Source organism: Grammomys surdaster, unplaced genomic scaffold (assembly GCF_004785775.1).
Source record: "Grammomys surdaster isolate TR1022 unplaced genomic scaffold, NIH_TR_1.0 125561, whole genome shotgun sequence".
Classification (NCBI taxonomy): domain Eukaryota; kingdom Metazoa; phylum Chordata; class Mammalia; order Rodentia; family Muridae; genus Grammomys; species Grammomys surdaster.
In genome coordinates this window covers 583,248-604,024 of record NW_021620408.1, presented here as the reverse complement: position 1 = coordinate 604,024, position 20,777 = coordinate 583,248, and the positions used below count along the sequence as shown (strand labels likewise).

Genomic DNA, 20,777 nt, shown 5'->3' with positions numbered 1-20,777 from the left:
AGTTTGGGAGCACTTTAATCATTGAAATCCAGGATTCTAAAAATCTTTTGTATATACAAATTATTTATTTTTAATGTTTTTGATTTTATGAGACAGTCTCCCAGCTCCAAACTGAGGGCTGACAAGATGGCTCAGTTGGTGAATGTGCTTGCCATCAAACCTGATGATCTGGGGTTGATCCCTAGAATCCTCATGATGGAAAGAAAGAACTGACTCCAGCAGGTTACCCTTTGACCTCCACGTGTACATCATAGTGCTGTGCACATGCACATGTGTACATGTGTGCATGCACACACACAAACACACACACATGTATGCACATGTATATACAAAACAAATAAAATGTAAAAAAAATATAAACCTATAATGTGTTATAACCATGCTGGACATTTTGATGAAAAAAAAAAAGTAACTGTCCTAAACTAACCAACCAAAAATAGCAAGCGAGCAAGAGAAAGAGAGAGAGAGAGAGAGAGAGAGAGAGAGAGAGAGCACTGATGTTTACATTTTGCACATCTCTCTCCGTTGGGCTTTACACACGAGTGTCACAGCATGTCTGTGTTAATCTAGCACACGTTTCCTGCTGGGCAGCATGAGGACCCTTGCACACCAGGGTCAAAACATGAATGGAAAAGGTTAGCGAATAGTTCTGACTTCGTGGAAGCCTTGGAAGGGGGTTCCTCACGTGGTGCCCAGGCTGTACTTTGAGAACCATGGCAGCTACACCTTACTTACACCTTCTTGTCCATCCTCATTATCTGTGCACCACAACAAGCAAAATAAGAGAAGCTGAGATACTACATCATGTGTATGACAACTTGGCTTCTAGTTGTTGCCTTTTTTTTTTAATGCTGGGTCTCAAGTAATTCAGACTAGTCTCAGACTCACTACATAGCCAGCCAAGGATGACCCCAAACCTTTGATCCTCCTGCCTTTACTTCCGCAGGGCTTGGATCACAGGCATTCACTTCCACGCTCTGTTTATGTGATGCAACCCCAACTTGGTTCCTGCCAGGCAAACGCTCTACCTGCAGAGCTCTATTCCCAGGCCCCGAGGGGCTGCACAGCCTGGGGTTTCCTCGGTTCGGCAGTCCCCACAGTGTGTCCTGAGCTCTAAGATACCCTCTGGTTCCAGTGTCACATAACTTATTTCTTGAAGTAGGATTCCTTTGCACAATAACACTGCAAAGATCAGGCTCTTGTTAGAGCTAACTGTGGCTTGGGAGGTGAGCAAGCACCACCATGCAGCAGAACTTTCTGGAATAATGGGATGGCCTCTATCTGGGTATGCAACATAGAAACCACTAGGAAGTCTGCATTTGGATGCATCAGTGAGATTGGACTTTATTTACTGTAATTAATTCAATGGGAGTGGCCACTACTGGCTCAGCTCACAGCAGGGCTGGGCCTTGCCGGGACTCCACTCTAAGAATCTGCCCTTTTGCTTTTGGCACAAATAGAAAACCTCAAAGGCGGTTTGAACTCGGTTGCAGGAAGTCAGGTGACTTTCTATACTATATGATGTGTGTTCTCAGGACTGATCGGTCCATCTCTGTGTCTATCTCCCTGCTCCAGGCCCCACCATGAGGCTCCAGCCCCTTGGGAGCCCCTGTGCTCCCCTGGCCCCGGGCTTACCGTGCTAGCCGCAGGCAGAGCAAGGGCAGGCGCCCGGCCATGGCCAGCCACGTGGACCTGCTCACAGAGCTGCAGCTGCTGGAGAAGGTGCCTACACTGGAGCGCCTGCGCGCAGCCCAGAAGCGCCGGGCTCAGCAGCTGAAGAAGTGGGCGCAGTATGAGCAGGACCTCCTTCATCGCAAGCGCAAGCACGAGCGGAAGCGTAGCACAGGTGGCCGTCGCAAGAAGGTGTCCTTCGAGGCTAGTGTAGCGTTGCTGGAAGCCTCACTGAGGAATGACGCCGAAGAAGGTAAGGTCCCCTGCTCTCCAGGACGCAGACTGTGCAGGAGTGGGCAAAAACTTACAGCTGCGTCCGAGGTCCAATGTGGGCCATCTCATCAGTCCGAATTAGGAAGGGGATGGCCCTGGGAAAGACCTCCCCAACTCCTGAGACAGTCTCATGTAGCCCAGGCTGGCCTTCAACTTGTAATGCAACGGAGTATGATCTTGAACTTCTGATTCTCCAGAGCTGGGATTGCAGGCCTGTGTCACTGCACAGCCTTCCCATCCCTACCCCACCCCCACCCCCATCCCACTCCACCACCCCCACCTCTACTTCAGCTTTATCTTAGACAGCTATTTTCATTCTTGGAGACAATGAGTCCAGCTTTTGGCTAATGAATACAATAACAATTTCCCTTCCCTCTCACAAATATTTACTGACAGCCTGCTTCCTGCAGCACTGGCACTCTGCACACAGAATAATGAGCACATGGTATCCCATCCAGCCCCCACCCCTACCTCCAGTGGGATACTCCAGGATGCTAGGATGTTGTGTTTCTCCAAGTCTGTCTTCTCCATGGTCCTCACTTGGCCTCTGGCATGCCCTTCTAGTGTCTTCTTTTCCACACTGAGGAGGAACCCAGGGTCTGTTACAGAGTCACATCCATGATCTCGTCCTTGATTCACTATCCACTGCTGTGTTCATGCTGGAGGGTGATTAAGAGCTAGACCCTGGGGGCTGGAGAGATGGCTCAGAGGTTCAGAGCACTGACTGCTCTTCCAGAGGACCTGCGTTCTATTCCCACATGGCAGCTCACAACCAGTCAGGGGATCTGACATTCTTCTGACCTCCCCACGCACCAGACAAAGGTAGCACACAGACATACATGCAGAAAAACACCCACACACATAAATAAAAATAATAAACACTTTAAAATTGTATCTAAATCCTGAAGGTAGACATCTTGGGTCTAAAACTGGTTGTGCAGGTCCCTGTGTGACCCTGGCACAGAGAGTCCTTTAACTGTTAGACTCTGCTTGTATAGAATGGAGGAGACGGTAGCAGCCCCGTGTAGGCTTTGTGAGTGTTCAGTTGGGTAATACCCATGAAGTGTCTTGCACATAGCCCCTCGTGTTAAATATGTGGCTATGAATTTCTTGAATCATTGCTTTTTGAGTTTTGAGACAGGCTCTTGATAGTGAAGGCTGTTCTCTGTGTATCTGAAGATGACCATGAATTCTTGGCCCTCCAGCCTCTTAACTGCTAAGATGGTAGGTTTGAACCTCCACAGCTGGCTTATTGATGTGTGTTATATATATATATATATTTTTTTTTTTTTTGAGATAGAGTTTCTCTGTGTGGTCCTGGCTGTCCTAAACTCAATTTGTAGAGCAGGCTGACCTCAGTCTCGGGGATCCGCCTACATCTGCCTCCTGAGCTCTGAGATTAAAGACATGAACCACCACACTCAACCGTATTGTTATCTTTTATTTCATTAAATGTGTGGCTTATACTGTCATGGAATTTCCATAAGTCTGGAAGCAGAGACCAGTATACACCACATTGTCCAGTATGATTTCACTCTCTAAACTGCGTGAACATCACAATCAATGCAAGTTCACACAGCTTCCAGGTTGCATGCTTACCCTGTACTGGTTAAGTTTACTAATACCCATTTTACAGATGGGGATATTGGAGTCTGAGATTTAGAATCTTGATCCAAATAGTCTAATAAGACCAAGCCTCCTAGGATACTACCCTGTGGCTTTTCAGGTTTACTTTCCACTGTCAAGATGGTGGAGGACTCAAGCTTTGGTCAGGCCTCCTTTTTCTGTGCATAGGCACATGCTTTCTCATTTATAGCTGAATTTTGTGCACCGGCCCTTTGACCACTGCATCTGCCTTACCCCTGGAGAGGTCTGTCTGTGTCTGCTGGACCCATCTGCACCCACTCAGGGCATTAGGTACTAAAGCAGTCAGTGGAAGAGCGGAGGGCTGGTAGCACTAAGAATGTGGGCTTTCACAGGCTAAGTATCCGTAGCCATGGAAACTGGAAACATTTGGGGTGCCTACATGATGTTCCACATAGTAACTAACATACCCAACCTCGTGGGGTGGTTTGTAACATGAAGCTTGGCTAGAAATTACACCCAAACTGCTTGCAGCAAGTACCTAGGAAGCAGAGTGAACATATGTTGACTTGGGTCCTGTCCTTAGAATATCATCCTGTGCATTTCAGAGTATGTCAAACACGCCTCATCGAAAGCCTTTCAGATAAGAGACACCAACCTATACTCACCTTACTCTTTGAGTTCTAGAACACTCTGAAAGCTCCGTTCTGTTTTGATCCTGGTGATACAGCGGCTCTAGGACACAAGCAGGGACAGGGTCCCGACCCACTGAGCTTCCAACTGTTTAGATGAGAGCTGATGTGAGCCCCTGAGAGGCAGGATGGCTCAGGCTGGGGATGTGGCCCTGAGGCTCCTTCCCACGTGCGGTTTGGTTTGCTGGGTGACGTGCACCGCCATCCCACTCAGGGGGTGGCTGCCTCATGACGAGGTCTAATTTTTGGTAGAGGTGGCAGTTCACTGACTCCTCTCTCCCAACTTGTCAGTTATCCCCTTCTCTGGAAAGCCCCATTTCCCCTCCCAAGGGGCCTCTGCAGAGGCTTTGGGAATTGGCTGTATATTTCAGAACAGTTAGCAGGGTGATGGTACCTCCCCAGCCCACTACCCAAATATCACCCCTTCTTGACAGTCAAGACCCCTTCTTGCCTTGCTTAGAAGAAACACAGGTCGGAGTTCAAGGACACTCCTTGTTCCCATTCCTAGCCTACAACCTTGAACAATTTGTTTTTGCCTTTGCGGTTTTAATTTTTAAAATCTGTGTCACAGAGCACCAAAGGCTTTTCTTCAAGAAAGTGTGGCAGGAATTAGAAACAGTTCGAGATGCATGTCGTTCAGCGGGCGGATGGCTTGCCTCGTGTGAGGCCTTGTGTTTGATCTGCAGGACTGTATCATTGAGAGTAGTGTCACACACCTGTGATCCCTGTACCAGAGGCAGGAAGATCAGAAATTCTGTCATCCTCCAATACATACTAAGTTCAAGGCCCTGGCCTAAGCTACATGTGACCCTGTCTCAACAGAACCAGCAAACAAACATCCTTGACCTTTGAAAGTTTCCCTGAACCCTGTTGTCAGAACAGCAAAAATTTAAATGGCTCTTCAGGTTCAAAGACTTTAATGCTTAAAAGAATATCAAATTCGTGCCGGGCGGTGGTGGCACACTCCTTTAATCCCAGCACTTGGGAGGCAGAGGTAGGCGGATTTCTGAGTTCGAGAGTTCGAGGCTAGCCTGGTCTACAGAGTGAGTTCCAGGACAGCCAGGGCTACACAGAGAAACCCTGTCTCAAAAAAGCAAAACCAAAAAAAAAAAAAAAAAAAGAATATCAAATTCATACAAATGAGTTCTTATTAAAATTAAACAATATAGAGGTGTACAGAGCAATAGGGCCCCTCCTCTCTTTCTTTCTCCCTGTTTCCTACTGGTAGTTTTTCTCCTTTGTTTATGGACCAAGAGCCTTATAGAACCTCCTTATCTCCAGAAGCTTTTATGCAAGTAATGACATCCTGGAATCTCTGTCACGTGACTCTAGTTTTCATCCACTCCCCTCCCATATGATGTCTTGGAGTTATGTCTGCCAGACACACTCATCACAGCAGACCCGAGTGGTTCTTGCAGTTGACTTCCTCAGAACCCTTAAAATGTCCCTCGTAGTTTTGTTTGTGCACAGTGAAGTTTTGAGCAGGTATCTTAAGTATTCATCTTGGATGGATATGGAAACGTGGTTGAGCACTGGATTGAAGTCATTAAATCTGCACAAGAAAAGATCTTTCGGATCCGTGTCATGGTGGTGTGTGGAATGCGCTAGCGGGTTGCGTGACAGGGACCCTGGGGTCCACGGGTGGATGTGTTTGAGGCTGCCGTCAGTCAGCTCTTGTGCTTGCTGAGCTCAGCTCAGCTGCCTGGCAGCCTGACAGAGCCCGCTGTGCCTGGCTGGCTGAGCTGGTGTTTGGGAGGCTGCTGGGTGTTAAGTTCACAGTGGCTGGAGTGGGAGCACAGGGTGGTGGCTCCCCCTCCCTCAAGCTCAGAGCACCCTGAGTCAACCTCCCCACATGCAGTGGGTGGGTGTGTGAGTTGCTCCCCTGGAAAAGGAGTCCTCTGGCTAATGTGCTTGACCTTGGACCCTCATGAGCTCCATCCGTCCCACTCTCAGTATCTTCCACCCTCCACCAGGCTCCCCTCATGTTCCCTGAGTTCTTCCATCTCCTCTACACCTCTAGGTGTGTGGTTCCCTCATCTGACACATTTTCTTGGACTAGCCTTTGTAACTCTTCAGGTCCAGAAGGAGAGCTATCCACAGGCCCCTGGGCACTCTAGCCATCACTACTATTGAAGCCCTGTACCTAGCTGTTTCCAAGAGGCAGGGGAGAGCCGGGGGAATTAGGGTGTAGCTCATCCTCCTAATTCGAGATCTCAGCTCTCCCGCTGCTGATGACCAGTGCATTTCGGGGACAGTAACCTACCTTCTCCAGGCCTCAGTTTCTTCCCTTGAGCTTGTTAATAACACACCTGCCATGTGAGGCTGAGGGGATGACTTGAGTTGGGAATGCTGAGGAGGTGTGGTAAGACGTGGGGAAGTGGCAGAGGCTGTTATTTCTGTGGTATCTATTATTCCACATTTGCGTAAGCTCTCCTTGTTATGAATTCTGACTCTGACCTTCATGATTATTCATCAGGTACTGTGCACCAGGCCGGCTGCTTTCCGTATACCACCTCTCCTAATCCTCACGGCAGCTCTCCGAAGTTGGGGTAGTCAAATCAAACCTTATTTTGGAAAAGTAGCTTGGGGTCTCATTTGCATATCATGCACTGCCCATTTTTAACTGTTCAGTTCAGGGGTTTTCCACAATACCTCAGAGCTCTGCATCCTGCTAGTTTTGGAACGTATTCATCACCTTTTGCTCCCGTGCAATCACCCCAGGCCCCACTCCCAGGCCCAGACAACCACGAATCATGCAGTGTATGATCTTCTAGTTTTGAGCTTGGCCAGGTTGTAGTACATGTGAACGCTCGCTCCTTTGTCTCAACCGTATAGTGCTCCACTGTATGGATATACCACAGTTGATTTCTATTCACCAACGGCTGAACATGTGGCTCTTCGCCATTTTGGATGGATGATCAGTGCTGCTAAGAACATGGTATCCAAGTCTTTATGTGGACATTTATCCATCGTTTTTTTGTGTGGAACATTTTGTGTGGAAAAGAGTTGCTAGGACACATGGCTCACGTCAATGTAACTTACTAAGAAACAGATGAATGGTTTTCTAAGGGTTTTAGAGCAGGCAGGACCACCATGGCTAGGGATAAGAGGTCTATCTACCCACAAAACCAAAAGCCTATGGCCAGCAGAAACACCAGGGTCATAACCACAGATGAGCGGTTGTTTTACAGGAAAAAGTGAAAGCAAAAGGGACAGATTAGCTAAAGGGGAGGGTTTTGGAGAGTCCTGGGTCTGATGTGTAAACCTCACAGAGCCCTGCATATGAGTTAGCCTAAGCTTCCAAATCTGCCCTGCGAACGGGCTTGGGAAGATAACAGTACTGCCTCTGCTTTAGAAAACCTACCAGGTTGTAGCTTATGTGCGTGTTTACTTTTTGGCTTCAGTGTTGTGGTGCCTCACTGTATGGGCGGAGCTCAAGTGTTTTCCCCTCACAAAGGCAGGGGAAGTTTACTTAGATGAAACATGAGGAATTAAACATGCAAAGCACTTCTAAAGATCTGTTCTGACACTGACAAAATGGCTCAGTGGCTGAAGGCACGGCCACTCAGGCTTATAGCCTGAGTTTGATCTTCAGAACTCACATGGTGGAAGGAACGAACCCGCTCCCACAAGGTGTTCTCTGTGTGTGTGTCATGGCACACACACACACACACACACACACACACACACGCACACACACACACACACACCACAGTGTAACAACAATAATAAAAAGACTGCATGCCTGCCATAGGTTAGCTGCAGGTGCAGGACCCTCATCCGTTCAGCCCTGGCTAATCTGAAGGAAATGGCCCTGACTTTCATTTTTGATGAGGTTTGAACAGGAAATTTTCTTTTCCTCTCATTCTAAAAATAATGTGTCCTTGCAGAATAGTCCAAAACCATAGGAAAGGGAAGCACTAGGAAGATAAAACTCACACATACAATGACTACCAAGAGCCTCGGGTAATATTGTCATCTTTATCTAGGAAGTACCAGGTGCTTTCCCAAGGGGCACATGAAGGAAAGTTTAAGTAAGGGGTGGAATGTGAAGGGCTTGTTTACTTAACTATTGAGAACCTGGAGAGCTTGGGGTCTGTTACGAGTATCTACTGCATTATATACCTGTAATCCTAGTCAGCCTGGGCTATATAATGAGACCCTGTATCAAAAACAGACAGACAGATGAGCAGGAGAGAGGGCTCAGCAGTTAGGAATACCGACTGCTCTGGAAGAAGACCAGAGTTCAGTTCTTAAACCCCGTGTCAAATGGCTCACGACTCCAGGGGACCTAACACCCCCTTCTGGGACTCTTTGAACACCTGCATTCACACGCACATACCCTCACAGACACACATACATAATTGAAAAAAAATTAAATATGAAACAAATGAAGAAATTAAAATCGAGGGGTGCATTTTCCTTGGTCATTAAGTCAGGGTTGTACCCCATTGGTTTCTATGTTTCTTCTGCACAACAGGAGCTCATCAACTGCCTGTCTAAAACAAATGTTTCTATCTTCCGTGGGAAGGCAGGGCCAGCTTTGCTGGGCTGTCCTAGTTGGGAATCTCCATTAGGATGTGGCCACTTTGAGGTTCCCGTGAAGGTGGGGGATCAAAATGTCAAATGATCTTGAGTAATGTGGTCAGACATTGTGTCTTGTCTTTATAGAGCCTTTGAAATCAGATTTTTAATAGATTGGCATTTTTTTTATATTCTGCATAATGAGATTTACAGGCCAAGCCCTGCCCAGCTTCCCTTTTGCACATACACAGCGTATTTTGATCACATCCTCCAGCATACAGATTTTTAATGCCGACCTATGTATGGGAGTCTGAGCATGCCATCATTTGTGTAATCTATCTTATTACTGCATTCTGAGCTATCCCCCAGGTTATTTTCCTAATGTAAACCGTGCATGCTATCAATGTATGGAAGCCTTTGGTCACAGCTTGGATTATTAATTAGGGTAGATTCTTAGAGATTTGTTGGGTGTGAGGATATAAAGGCCTGTGAAGTTTCCAGTAGTGTCTCCAGCAAGGTTTTACTGCCATGCTCTGCCATATATCTGAATGCTTGGTTCCCATTTGGTGGAACTGTTTGGGAGGAACCAGAAGTTGTGGCCTTGGTGTGTGTATCTGTGTGTGTGTGTGTTGGGGGGTGGAGGCTTTGAGGTTTCAAAAGCCCGTAATGTTTTTCAGTTAGCTCTCTCTGCCTATGCTTGTCGATCACTGTGTGAGCCCTCAGATGCTGCTTCCTGCTGCCACGCTCCACGCCATGATGGTCATGGACTCTGACCCTCTGAAACTGTATTCCTCCATAAACTATGTCTTCTATAAGTTGCTTGGCCATGGCGTCTCTTCACAGCAATGAAAAAGTAAGACAACCACATCCACCTGTAGGGATTTTCTCATCATTCTGTAAAATGTATTTAAGGTTGAGAAACTCTTCCTAATCTTACTGATTACCTATCGAGTTACCTGGGTTTTTTTTTTTGGTCCATATTTTCTATTACCTTTTTGTTTGTATGTTGTTTGTTTGTTGGTTTTTAAGTGGGTTTAATAGCTGTTCATGTTTGAGAAGGGAAGATGGGTGGGAACGGTAAGGGGGGACCAACCTTCTGCTGTCAGTCATGGTTCATGTGTTTCTTACAGTATATACATCTGTGTGCTTGCTTTAAAGCTGTGTTAACAGCATAGTTTATTTTCACAGTTCTGGAGCTTGAAACCAGGGATTTGTGCATGCTAGGCAAGGAAGGGCTCTACCACTGAGACACATCCCAAGCTATGATTATGGTAAAGATTTTATTTATGCCTTGAAGTTCTTACCTTTATGTAATAAGAGTCTATAACTACTTGCCCCAATCTCTTATTACTTTATTAATTGCTTTTGTACATTTAAAAACAGGAGTTTGGGGCAGGAGAGTTGGCTTAGCAGTTATGAGGACTTGTTGCTCTTCCAGAGGACCCTAGTTTGGTTGCTAGCATCCACAAGAGGGCTAACTACCATCTGTGACCCCAGTTCCTGGGGATCTAACACTGTCTTTGGACCTCCCAGAGCATCAGACACACACATGGTGGATACATACGCACCTGCACATACATGCAGGCAAAATACTCATACACGTCAAACCTAAAGTAGAGGAACCTTTAAAGGGGAGTGGGGTTCAGAAAATTCAAATTGAAAGCTAGCTCTCCTCGGGGACTGTTTTGTGACAATGTTTCCTTGGAGCAGAGCTATGGCCTTTCGCTTGTGTGTCATCTGTGACAGCAGTCACACAGTTGAGTTTGTAGCAGAAACCACATAGCTGACAAAGATGAGAATATTTACTCACTGTCTTGACCTGCAGAGAGAATACCAATCAAGTTTAAAGCATGTCCTCATCTTGAAATACCTTTTCACTTGCATTTTCTTCTAGGTCTCCGTGACGTTGTTTAACTAAATCAAATATGTAATCCCGCTGGAGTTCATTTTATTGTGAAGTAGTAAATGAAAGTCTGTCTCTATTTTCTTCCCCAAGAGCTGTTAGCTTCGCAACACCCCTTGCTTTCCCATAAGGACTCTGACACTGCTTCTAGGCCTCGGGCCCTCCTCTGCAAACATGGGAATCTGCCAAGCTCATTATTCAAGACCCGGGGCTCCACATTTTGGCGGGATGCTTGATTGAAAATTATGTTAATAGTACAGTTCCATTCTTGCGGTGCTTGAACTCAAACCCAGAGCTCTGTGCGTGCGAGGAAAGGCTCTACCACTGAGCCACACCCCGAGCCATGATTATGGTGGAGTTTTCTTCATGCTTTGACGTCTTCATTTTTCTGTGACAAACCTAAGAATGCTGGCCTCCTCCCTCATTATTTTAGCCTTTGCTTTTAGTCTCTGTGAGCAGGGATCAGAGGACTTGCTCGACAGCTGCATTAATCCTTCTCCTTGTCTTCTTGTTCAAAATTTCTTGATTCTTAATGGGAATTCATGTAATAATTAGGCCTTGGTGAAGTTTCTCTCTGAACATTTGAAGGTATTGATTGGTGCTATAGTAACCAATACATTTAATTTGGACCAAACTGCCATCTTTGCCATGGTGAGCTTTTTCTAAGTAGGTCTTGGGTGTAGGGGGTAGAAAGCAAGTCTGCGTTCCTCCTGGGAACATTTCATATTCTTTAGGGATGCTGGGGGTGGGTGTCTTTTTTTCTTTCTGTCGAAGTACCATTTTTCTTCCTGAGAGGAAGGCCATTAGGATTTGTCTACCAATGCCACATCGGGTCACCTTGTCTTTATCTTGAGTTTTCAGCAGATTCTATGTAGAAAAGGACAGTCTTTGCCAAAAGCTTGTTTGATCGCCCTGTTTGATCAGGAGGGCATCAGCCTGCTCTGTGCTCCCTCGGCTGGCTCTGCTCGTCAGCCTTCTGCTCCTCCTCCTGTGTCTGTACGGTAAATGTATTCGAGTAAATATGGACATTCGCACGTATTTAGTGACATGAGGCTTTGAGACAGGTGAACATCCTCTACAGACTGTGTCCTCTTCAGAATCTAATCTGCCTGGCCTTGGAGTGCCTGATAGACATGTGCGTGTGTGCGTGTGTGCGCGTGTACGCAGGTGTGGTGAACCTTTGGCTCACATATGCTAGGAAAGTTCTTTACCCCTTTGTCACCAGCCCTCCTTTTACTTTATTTTGAGACCAAGCCTTACCTGATTGCTCAGTCTGGCCCTGAACTCACTGTGGTGCCCAGACTGGCCTTGAATTTGCAGAGATCCTTCCTCAGCCTCTCTAATAGTTGAGACTACATGGGCTGAGCCACCAGAATGGACCTACCTAAGTCCCTTCCTGTGCCCTCTGTTCCTCCCTGCCTTCCTCTTCCCCCTCCCTCCCTCTCTCTTCCCCTCTTTCCTCTCTCCTCTTTCTTCCTTCCTTCCTTCACCCCTTACTTCCTTCATAGCTACTATTGACTTATTGATCTTAAGTAAATAAGCTCCCAGGTTAGTTTCCCATTAGTTCAGCATCTTCCTGTCCCAATTTTCTAAGAACCAGCTGTGAATGAGCCTCTTCATGCAGAAGGCAAGCATGGGCTGGTTGTGGTTCCACGGGCTTAGGATCCCACCAACAGCACTCACTCCCAGCAGAAGCTGAATGTCACTGTACCCAGAGTCCTTCCTGGATGCACTTGACTCCTGACATTGAAGTCAAGACTCTAAATTTATCTTGTTGAGTTCAGAGCCCATTATCCACCTGCTCAGACAATTTGGGATTCTTGAATGATAAATTAAGACTTCCGAGTCTCCAGTAACAAAAGCTGAACTCAACAGCAGCAGAGCAGGCTGGTGTCACCAGAAAGCGCAGGAAGATCACAGTTTTAGGATATGTGGAGATAGGGGATTACCAAACATCTGTGTAGTTGAGCCCAGCAGCCTGTGAAGGGTAGATCTTGTCCATTCAGCAATCACACGGTCCCAGGACTCAGCAAATCCCAGAACCAAATCTCTAGCTAAGCTGGCCTATGGACTGTCTTAGGTCAATCACAGTGGTTAGGAAGCAATGCTGTGATTGGCCCTATCCAAACCATATGCCCAACCATGGCATCCATTCCTCCTGTCCATGAACCAATGCCCAGGCTAAGGTTTGTCTAAACCCAGAAAATGCGATGCTATGTCTGGAAGCAGGGAACACAGATGCTTACCAGGCCGTAGCTACATACTGCATTTGTTACTTTTCTCAGACAGAGTACCTGGCCGATGCAACTTAAGGGAATTAATGTGACTTGAGGGCTTAATATGACTGATGACTGACGGTCCATGTTGGTGGGTAAGGAGATGTGACAGCTCAGGCAGTCTGTAGTGGTGGCATTGTATGGCATGAAACTGGCAGTTGGTCTATGGAGAAGAAAACAAGAGACTTCTACTTTGAAAAGAGCCATCCGTCCCTATTTAAAAACAAAAACAAAAACAAAAACAAAAAACTCATGGTTTCTCCGGGGGCTCAACAAACTGACAGCATTGGAATAGCAGTATAGGCAGAGAACTCTGTGGCTCCCACCACCCTGGCCCTGGAGGTTTGGTAGCAAGTGAGTAGTGAGCTGTGCCCGTCCTTGAAGCATCTAACAGAGTCACCTTGAACAGAGCAAAGCACCCACATGCTTTCCTGAGGACGGAGGTGTTATAAAAAGGACCTTGTCAGGAACAGACATCAGGAAAAGGAAGCTAGCAGGCCCTGCATGAATGGTACCATCTGCATACTTTCCAGAGGAGAGGGCACTGTGACCAGCACCTTTGAAGATGTCCATCCTGTTGCTAAGCACACTCTCCCTGGAGAAAGGAGCCTTCTGCCTCTCTTGGCTCCGTGCCAATACACGAAGGTACTCGTGTACCTCCCTGCAACCTTTTGATTATGATTTGTTTCCCTGGCCAGGTCTGCCCACACAGAGATTTAAGATCATGCTTAAATGAAGTCTTACACGCAAGGCCATTCCCATCTGCCTGTGATGCCGGCCTTGTGCATTGGTGTAGCTGGCTTCTTCTCTCAGAGAGTAGAAGACTATTCTTGGGGAAAGAAATCCTTTCAGTGATCTGGCAAACAGTGCTCAGTTACCAAGGTGATGTCCCTGGTCCTTGGGGAGACTGAGTCAATGGAGCCTCCTTGACACTGTTTCAAACTCAAACCACCATGAGACCGAACCAGTATTTGCTTCCAGGTGTTAGCTAGGACACACGTGCAAGGCTTGTCACATGTTCACAAAATCCAGATAGTTCCTGTGTTGTCTTTCCATTACCATGATAAAAATATCTCAGTCAGGTTGAAAGGAGGAGCAGAGTGGTTTTGGCCCATGGTTTCAGAGATCCCATCCATGGTCAGTTGGCTCTGTTGCTCTGGGACTATGTTGGCCCAGTGCTTCATGCTGAGAATGACCAGCAGAGGAGACTCCTGATTTCACCCACCACCAAGACCCTTATAGGTTTTAAACATGAGCAAACCTTAAACCCTTCTCTCAACTGCCCAGTCATCAAACAGACCCATATGGTAAAGGGTAGGGTTTGGGAAGCAGAATAGTCCAGATTCTTTTCCATTAGCACAACCATTTTACTTGTGTATCAGCAGAGCTGGTCCCCTGCCTGTCCTCGGTCTGGCCAATACAGGTGCATCCAGAGCTGTGGTGAGGACTGAGAAAGGATGTAGAAGAAGACTGGCTCAGGAGGGAAGAAGGGAGGGAAACTGCACTTTCCCACAGACCCAGAAAAATTGAGATGAAACCCCACACCCTGCTGGACAGGGCTCCAGTACCTCAAAAGAAACTCCAAACACAGGCTTTTTGACTGAAGTACCATGAGTGCCCTGGACCCCACAGAGATAAAGTCCTACAGGTGAGTCACCTCTTGTTGTAAGCAGCCCTCCCCATGTCTGTTTATTGATGCCCCATTAGTCCTTGAGCAGTCCTGGTAGTCTTCTGATATGGTTTGACTTGGCATGTCCCCCAAATGTCATATGCTGAAGACTTGGTCCTCAACATGGTTTAGAGATGGGGCTTTTGGGAAGTAACTGGATCATGAGGGCTCTAATCTTGTTGAATCACAGAAGGGTTCATAGTTGAATGGACTTCTTGGAAGCAGTGAAGAATCTTGTTGGAGGAAGTAGGTTATTGGGAGTGAGCTCTTATAGCATCTCTCTTACCCTCTATGCTCTCACACAAGCTCATCTGTTCTTCCCCTCTTGATGCTTTCTGGTAGCTATTAGGCATGCAAGTTGGCCCCACCACACCCTGTTGCCATGATGTTCTGTCTCACCATAGGCCCAGGCACAGTGGAAGCAGCCAAGCATGGAACCACGAGTTAAGGCCAATCTTTGCTCTTTTGTTAAAAAAAAATTACATTCATATTTATTGTGTGTGGGGGTGTGTGTGCATGTAGAGAAGTCAGAGTTAATTTTCTCCCTCTATCATGTGGGTCCCAAGGATTGAACTCAGGTCATCAGGCTTTGGCAAAGGATACCCCTTTACACACTGAGCCATCTTACTAGCCTCTTTCCTCTTTCAAGTTGTTTTCCTTGGGTATATTTTTTCTTCACAGCAATGGAATGCTGATTCACACATCTTGCCTTGGCTGTAGTTAGCTGCAGGTCTACTGTGTTCTGGACTCAGCTAGGATGACTTGGCCTCTTTTTCATCAAGCACAGTGCTCTTAGGATTCTAACAAGACAAACGCCAGTGCACAAGTGTCTACCCAGTGCTTTGTCTGTATCATATCTACTGAGGTCTCATTGGGTAGAATGGGTCACGTGGCCAAGCTCAGTACCAATGTGGGAGAAGTCTGTAGATTTCACACGTCTTAAAAGGCATCATTCATTGGTAGCCACCGTTTTTATAATCTACCATTCACTTTAGACTTAAAAAATGTTATTAGTGTATATTTGCTATACAAAGTGATGGGTTTCATAATGATATTGTGCTCAGATGTATTATGCACTTTGACCACATTCTTGCCCTGTCCACCTCCCTCCCCATCTCCATTCCCCACCCCCTTCCCCCCTCTTCTCAAATAGTTCCTCTTATATTTTCTTGTCGTGTGTGTGTGTGTGTGTGTGTGTGTGTGTGTAAATGTATGTGTGTGTATGTATATAGACATGGGTTTCAGATGTGAGAGAAGACAGGCACTATTTTGTCTTTCTGGATCTGGTTTATTTTGCTTAACATGATATTCTCTAATTCAGCCCATTTTCCTGCAAACACTGTAACTTTCTCCTTCTGTTTCAAATGTTTAGATTATTTTTAAAGGTTCATTTATTTATTTGCTTTTTGTGTGTCTGTGTGCAGACAGATGTGGGTGGGTGCCCATGGAGGTCAGAAGAAGGTGTTGGATGCCCTGGAATTGGAGTTATAGACAGTCGTGAGCAACCTACCATGGGTGCTGAGAACTGGTCTCCGGTTCTATGTAAGAGCAGCAAGTGCCCTTTCCTGATCAGCCATCTTTATTCATCTTGTGGCTGAGGAATACCCACTGTGTGTCTGCTAGGCTGAAAGGCTGAATCTAACAGGGCTGGCAGCTTTTCTTTAGACTGAAATTCTCATAATGTGATCTGGTAGCTCCTGGCAATCATGTTGGCTGAACAGTGTGATCAGATGCAGATGCCTCTGAAGTTCCCAGGTCTGCTGGATGATCCAAACACCATGGCCTGGAGTAGGGAAATGCCAAGCTTGGCATGGATTCTAAGACGGTGGGGCAGTCAGGACTCGGTGCTGGGCGTGGGCTTGTGCTTACAATGGATTTTCTTGCTTATAAGCTCCAGAGCAGGACAGTGATTCATGTGATCTCATAATACTTTACTGCACACACAATATCTGGGGTCAAAGGCTGGGTCAGCGTGAAACAGAGACAGGACCAAGCAGTAATCCACAGCCAGATGGAGTGGGTTATTAGTTCACGGATGCTGTTCGAGTGGTGATAAAAAACAGCTTTCAAGGAGCAGATGATGGAAAAGTGAACTCGAAAGAGTCTGTGGGTGAGTGAGGGCAATGCCATGATAGGCCTTGAAGGCTCAGAGCATGGAATCATGGGAATCTAAGTTTTAGCCTCTATTCTGTAGCCCTGGACAAATGACTCCACCTCTTCTGGACTCAAAAGTTCCTTGGGACACTGTAATATTCAGAGTTGATGACTGAGAAGTGAACATAGCCGGGGTAAATATTGCTGTTAATTTGCTTCTGGTTTCTGCACAAAAGGCTAGAATCAAAGTTAGCATCTCTTTCTGGTCTTCCTTCTCCTTCTGCTGCTCACTGACTGACTGTATCTACTCTATTCCTCCTTATTAACCTGTCAGTCGTTCATGTTGAGAGTATTCTTACTGTAGTCACCTTTGCTTTAGTGGGAAAGAGACAGCATTTTGTTTGTTTTGTAATGAGCTGTGTGTAGTGGTGCACACGTTTAATCCCAGCACTCAGGAGGCAGAGGCAGGTAGATCTCTGAGTTCATGGCCAGAGTGAGTTCCAGGACAGCCAGGGCTACACAGAGAAACCCTGTAAAACAACATTGCAAACATGAAGGAAGTGAAAAGCTTGACCACCAACCCCAACCTGTGCACACGAACAACACACACACACACACACACACACACACACACACACACACACAATGTGTCACTTAAAGTGTGCTTACCTCAGGGAGGCCTTAACTTGCCTCTGACTGATACTATCGACCCTTTATGATCTGTTGAGCTAGTGGGACTGTGTGTTTGGGTTGGTTCCTTCAGTGTGTATCTTAATTACAAAACCTCTTTGGCAGGCCCCTAATTAGCGTCTGTAAATTGCTCTCTCTAACCTCTTGGAGCCAATGCAATCTTTTCTCATGTTATTAAAAGAACCCTCCACCCTGGATGATTTTGTTAAAGCTTTCCCAAGTTGCTTGGCACTTTTTTTTTTGTCGAGAAGACATGGCGGCCACCCTCGCCGAGATGGGCTCCGTGTCTGCAGTCACTCCTTCCGGCTCATGGCTTCCTTCTCCATTTGCTGCCTACGCTACTGAAAATAACTTGTTTTCTGGCAAGCCTGAAATGAGATTCCTTCTGATTTAATCAGAGCCATGGCAAAGCTCTTCCAGCTCTCTAGAGGAATCCTCTAGAGCCAAGCTGCGTAGGGGCGGGGCCTGGGAAAGGGGCAGAGCCTTCCTGAGCATCACAGTTGGAGCCCTGCCAGGCCCATGTGGATTTATCTTCCAGCTCAGGAGTGAGACCCTGATGGCCTTCGGGTGTTTTGTGGCCTGTGCCACATGGGGTCCATTGTCTCGTTCCCTGTAACCTCTCTTGAAGGCCTCAAAGACAGCAGGCAGGACACTGTGTCCCTCCACACCAGCTGCTCCTCTGCAGGAGCCAGTGTTTTCCAGATAGGGAGAGAGTAGGACATGTTTGTCCCCACTGAAGCCAGGATTCACTTGGTTTTTGTTTTGTTGGTTTTGTTTTTGTTTTTGTTTTTTACCAAAGTGGCATTCAACTAGAAGGCAACTGCCCTAGATCAGAGAAGCTGGGGATGATAGAGTAGCTGATGAGCCTCAGGGTGGTTGGGTGAGAGTGTTGGCCACTAAAGAAACAGACAGGTAAGGAGAGGGGCTGAGGAAAGGGAGGGAATGACTAGGAAGAGGGGGTAGCTCTCGAGTGGGTAAGTGTGAACTGTGGTGGCCGAAGACAGCCCAGCTGGGAGAGGCTGCTCTGCCTGTATACGGCCTCCTTCTGTAGGGCTGGTGGCTGGGTCAAAGTTGGTACCCAGGACCCAGTCTGCTGCATACCCGTGGGTTACAGCTCTCCTGGACCAGGCTGCACATCACTCACAGCTCAGCCTCTCCTCACCATCACCTACATCTCATCAGCATCCCCGACCCCTCCTTCTGTCCCTCAGTTCCTTCCTCCCTTCATCCTTCCTTCTCTTCCTCTTTCCTTCCCTCCCTCCCTCCCTCCCTCCCTCCCTCCCTCCCTCCCTCCCTTCTTCATTAATTAATTACTTAATTCGTTTTTGAGACAGTGGTCACTCTGTAGCCCTGGCTGGCCTGGAATTCACTGTGTAGATCAAGTTGGCCTTAAAAGCACAGACGACCTGTCTGCCTCTGCCTCCTGAGTGCTGGGGTTCAAGGTGGGCACCACCACCACACCGGCCCCATTCCTTTATTTATTTGTTTGTTGAGATAAGGTCAGTTTATTACCACAGGCTGGCCTTGAAACTCTAAGTAGTCAAGGCTGACCTTCAACTTCTAGTCTTCCTGCCTCCACCTAGGATTAAAGGCGTGCATCACTGTGGGCCTTAGGATCCTAGGCAAGCAATCTACCCACTAAACTATATCCTGGTCCCCTGAGCCAATGTCTGTTGGGTGCTCCAAAGTCAGGCTCACTGTACATCAACCCACTGATGTTCCTAGCAATTCTCTAAGCCTCTCGAGCATCCCTGATTTCCAGATGGACAAACTGAGGCTGGGACAAGTCTAATAACTCGCCAGGATTGTCTGCTGTTGGGTTCTGTATGCTAAGCCTGGTGCTGCAGTCTGGGTTACACATGCAAGTGATATTCAACCTCTCCTTAAATTCCAGTCTCCCTCCTCTCTAGGTCATTGCGCTTGGCAAGGCCTGGACTAGCAAGAGCTCAGTGGGAGCCTCCTGCCTAGGCAAGGAGCCAGAGGAACAAGCCCAGTGCTCCTGGCACCCATCTGCCCAGAGGTGCAGCTGCCTGGCCCCACTGACACAGACCCATCTCCAGGGAGGTTGGTCACATAAAGTCACAGCTTTTGGCTAGGCTCCCCTCAGGCATCATTTGCATGGGGGTGGTTATAGTCTGGGTGACTTTCCATCACCCCCAGGCATCTGAGAGATGGTGGTCTCCCTTCTGTCTGACGCTGTCCTTCTGAACATGTCAAAAGAAGTGTCATGTCAAAGGTCACACTCAGCTAACAGTTTCAACAACATCTTCAACCAGGCTTTGTGGCAAAGAACTCTCCCTGAGGAGAGTATGGCAGGGGGAATCATAAGTTGGAGGCTAGCCTGGACCACAGAACAACTGTCTTCTGCCAGGGATGTAGTTCAGTTGGTAGAGCACTTGCCCAGCATGCACAAAGTCCCAGGTTCTATCCCCAGGTCCACATAAACCTGGTGCCATCTTACAGACCTATAACTTCACGGCATGGCTGATGGGCTCAGGGAGGCAGCATCCCCAGGTGGTCTGAGCCTGTCAATCTTTGGGTGGATTGTTCTGAGGGTCTGTTAAGGCACCCAGGCACTGCTAGCTGGGCAGGCTGAGACAGGAGGATGAGAAGTTCAGAGTTATCCTTGACTACATAGCTAGCCTGGGCTACATGTGACCCTGTCTCAAACAAAACAATATATCTTCTGGCACCAGATATTTGGAATCATTGTGTAAGAATGATTCTAGGCCTTAGAAAAACATGTTAATTCAGAAAAGATTTGCATGTGGATCCAGAAGAGCCTTATTTCTCGGGTTAAGCCATCCACTCCAGGAAGCTGGTGACTGGCTAAACTGTTTTTCACTAAGGGAGTCTTAAGGTTACGCGCTGACTAATGGAAGGAGATTGGACCGGATGTAAACAGAGCAGTAGGTAGGTTTGGGGATGAGCTGAATGCACCCTCCTTGGCTCTGCAGCTGAAAATACATCCTTGAAGCCCACACAACACTGTAGATGCTTCAAAGTTCCATTTTTGGCAAATATATTCTGGTCTTGGTGTGCTCCAGCTAATCTGTAGCTTCTGACTCATGGCACTGGGTGGCAGATCATGGCCTTGACCTGGGTGCCCTCAGGACAAAGCTGATGGGTTCGTGGAGGCAGCATCCCCAGGGGGTCTGAGCCTATCTTGGGTGGATTGGTCTGAGGGCCTGTTAAGGCCCCTGGGCTCTGTCTGAGCTAGGTGAGGCTGCCATAGACTGAGGACATACAGTGAGAGGCGTTCTGGATGCTAGAAGTTCACAGTCAAGGTCTCGGGGCACTTAGTGTCTGGGGAGTCTTCTGGTCATATCACTTATTTGTGGTGTGTTTACATGGCAGAGAGAGAGAGAGAGAGAGAGAGAGAGAGAGAGAGAGAGAGAGAG

At 47.2% G+C, this 20,777-nt stretch overlaps 1 protein-coding gene across 2 annotated transcripts in view; it reads left to right on the top strand.

Annotated features, from left to right (window-relative positions):
* Window positions 1-20,777, top strand: part of Ppp1r16b (protein phosphatase 1 regulatory subunit 16B) — a 93,711-nt gene that overhangs the window by 26,331 nt on the left and 46,603 nt on the right. For both annotated transcript variants that reach the window (XM_028786575.1, XM_028786576.1), the window contains exon 2: window positions 1,576-1,924. In XM_028786575.1, coding sequence (XP_028642408.1) covers window positions 1,675-1,924 — 250 coding nt within the window. In that variant the 5' untranslated portion in view covers window positions 1,576-1,674. The remainder of the gene's footprint in view (window positions 1-1,575; window positions 1,925-20,777) is intronic.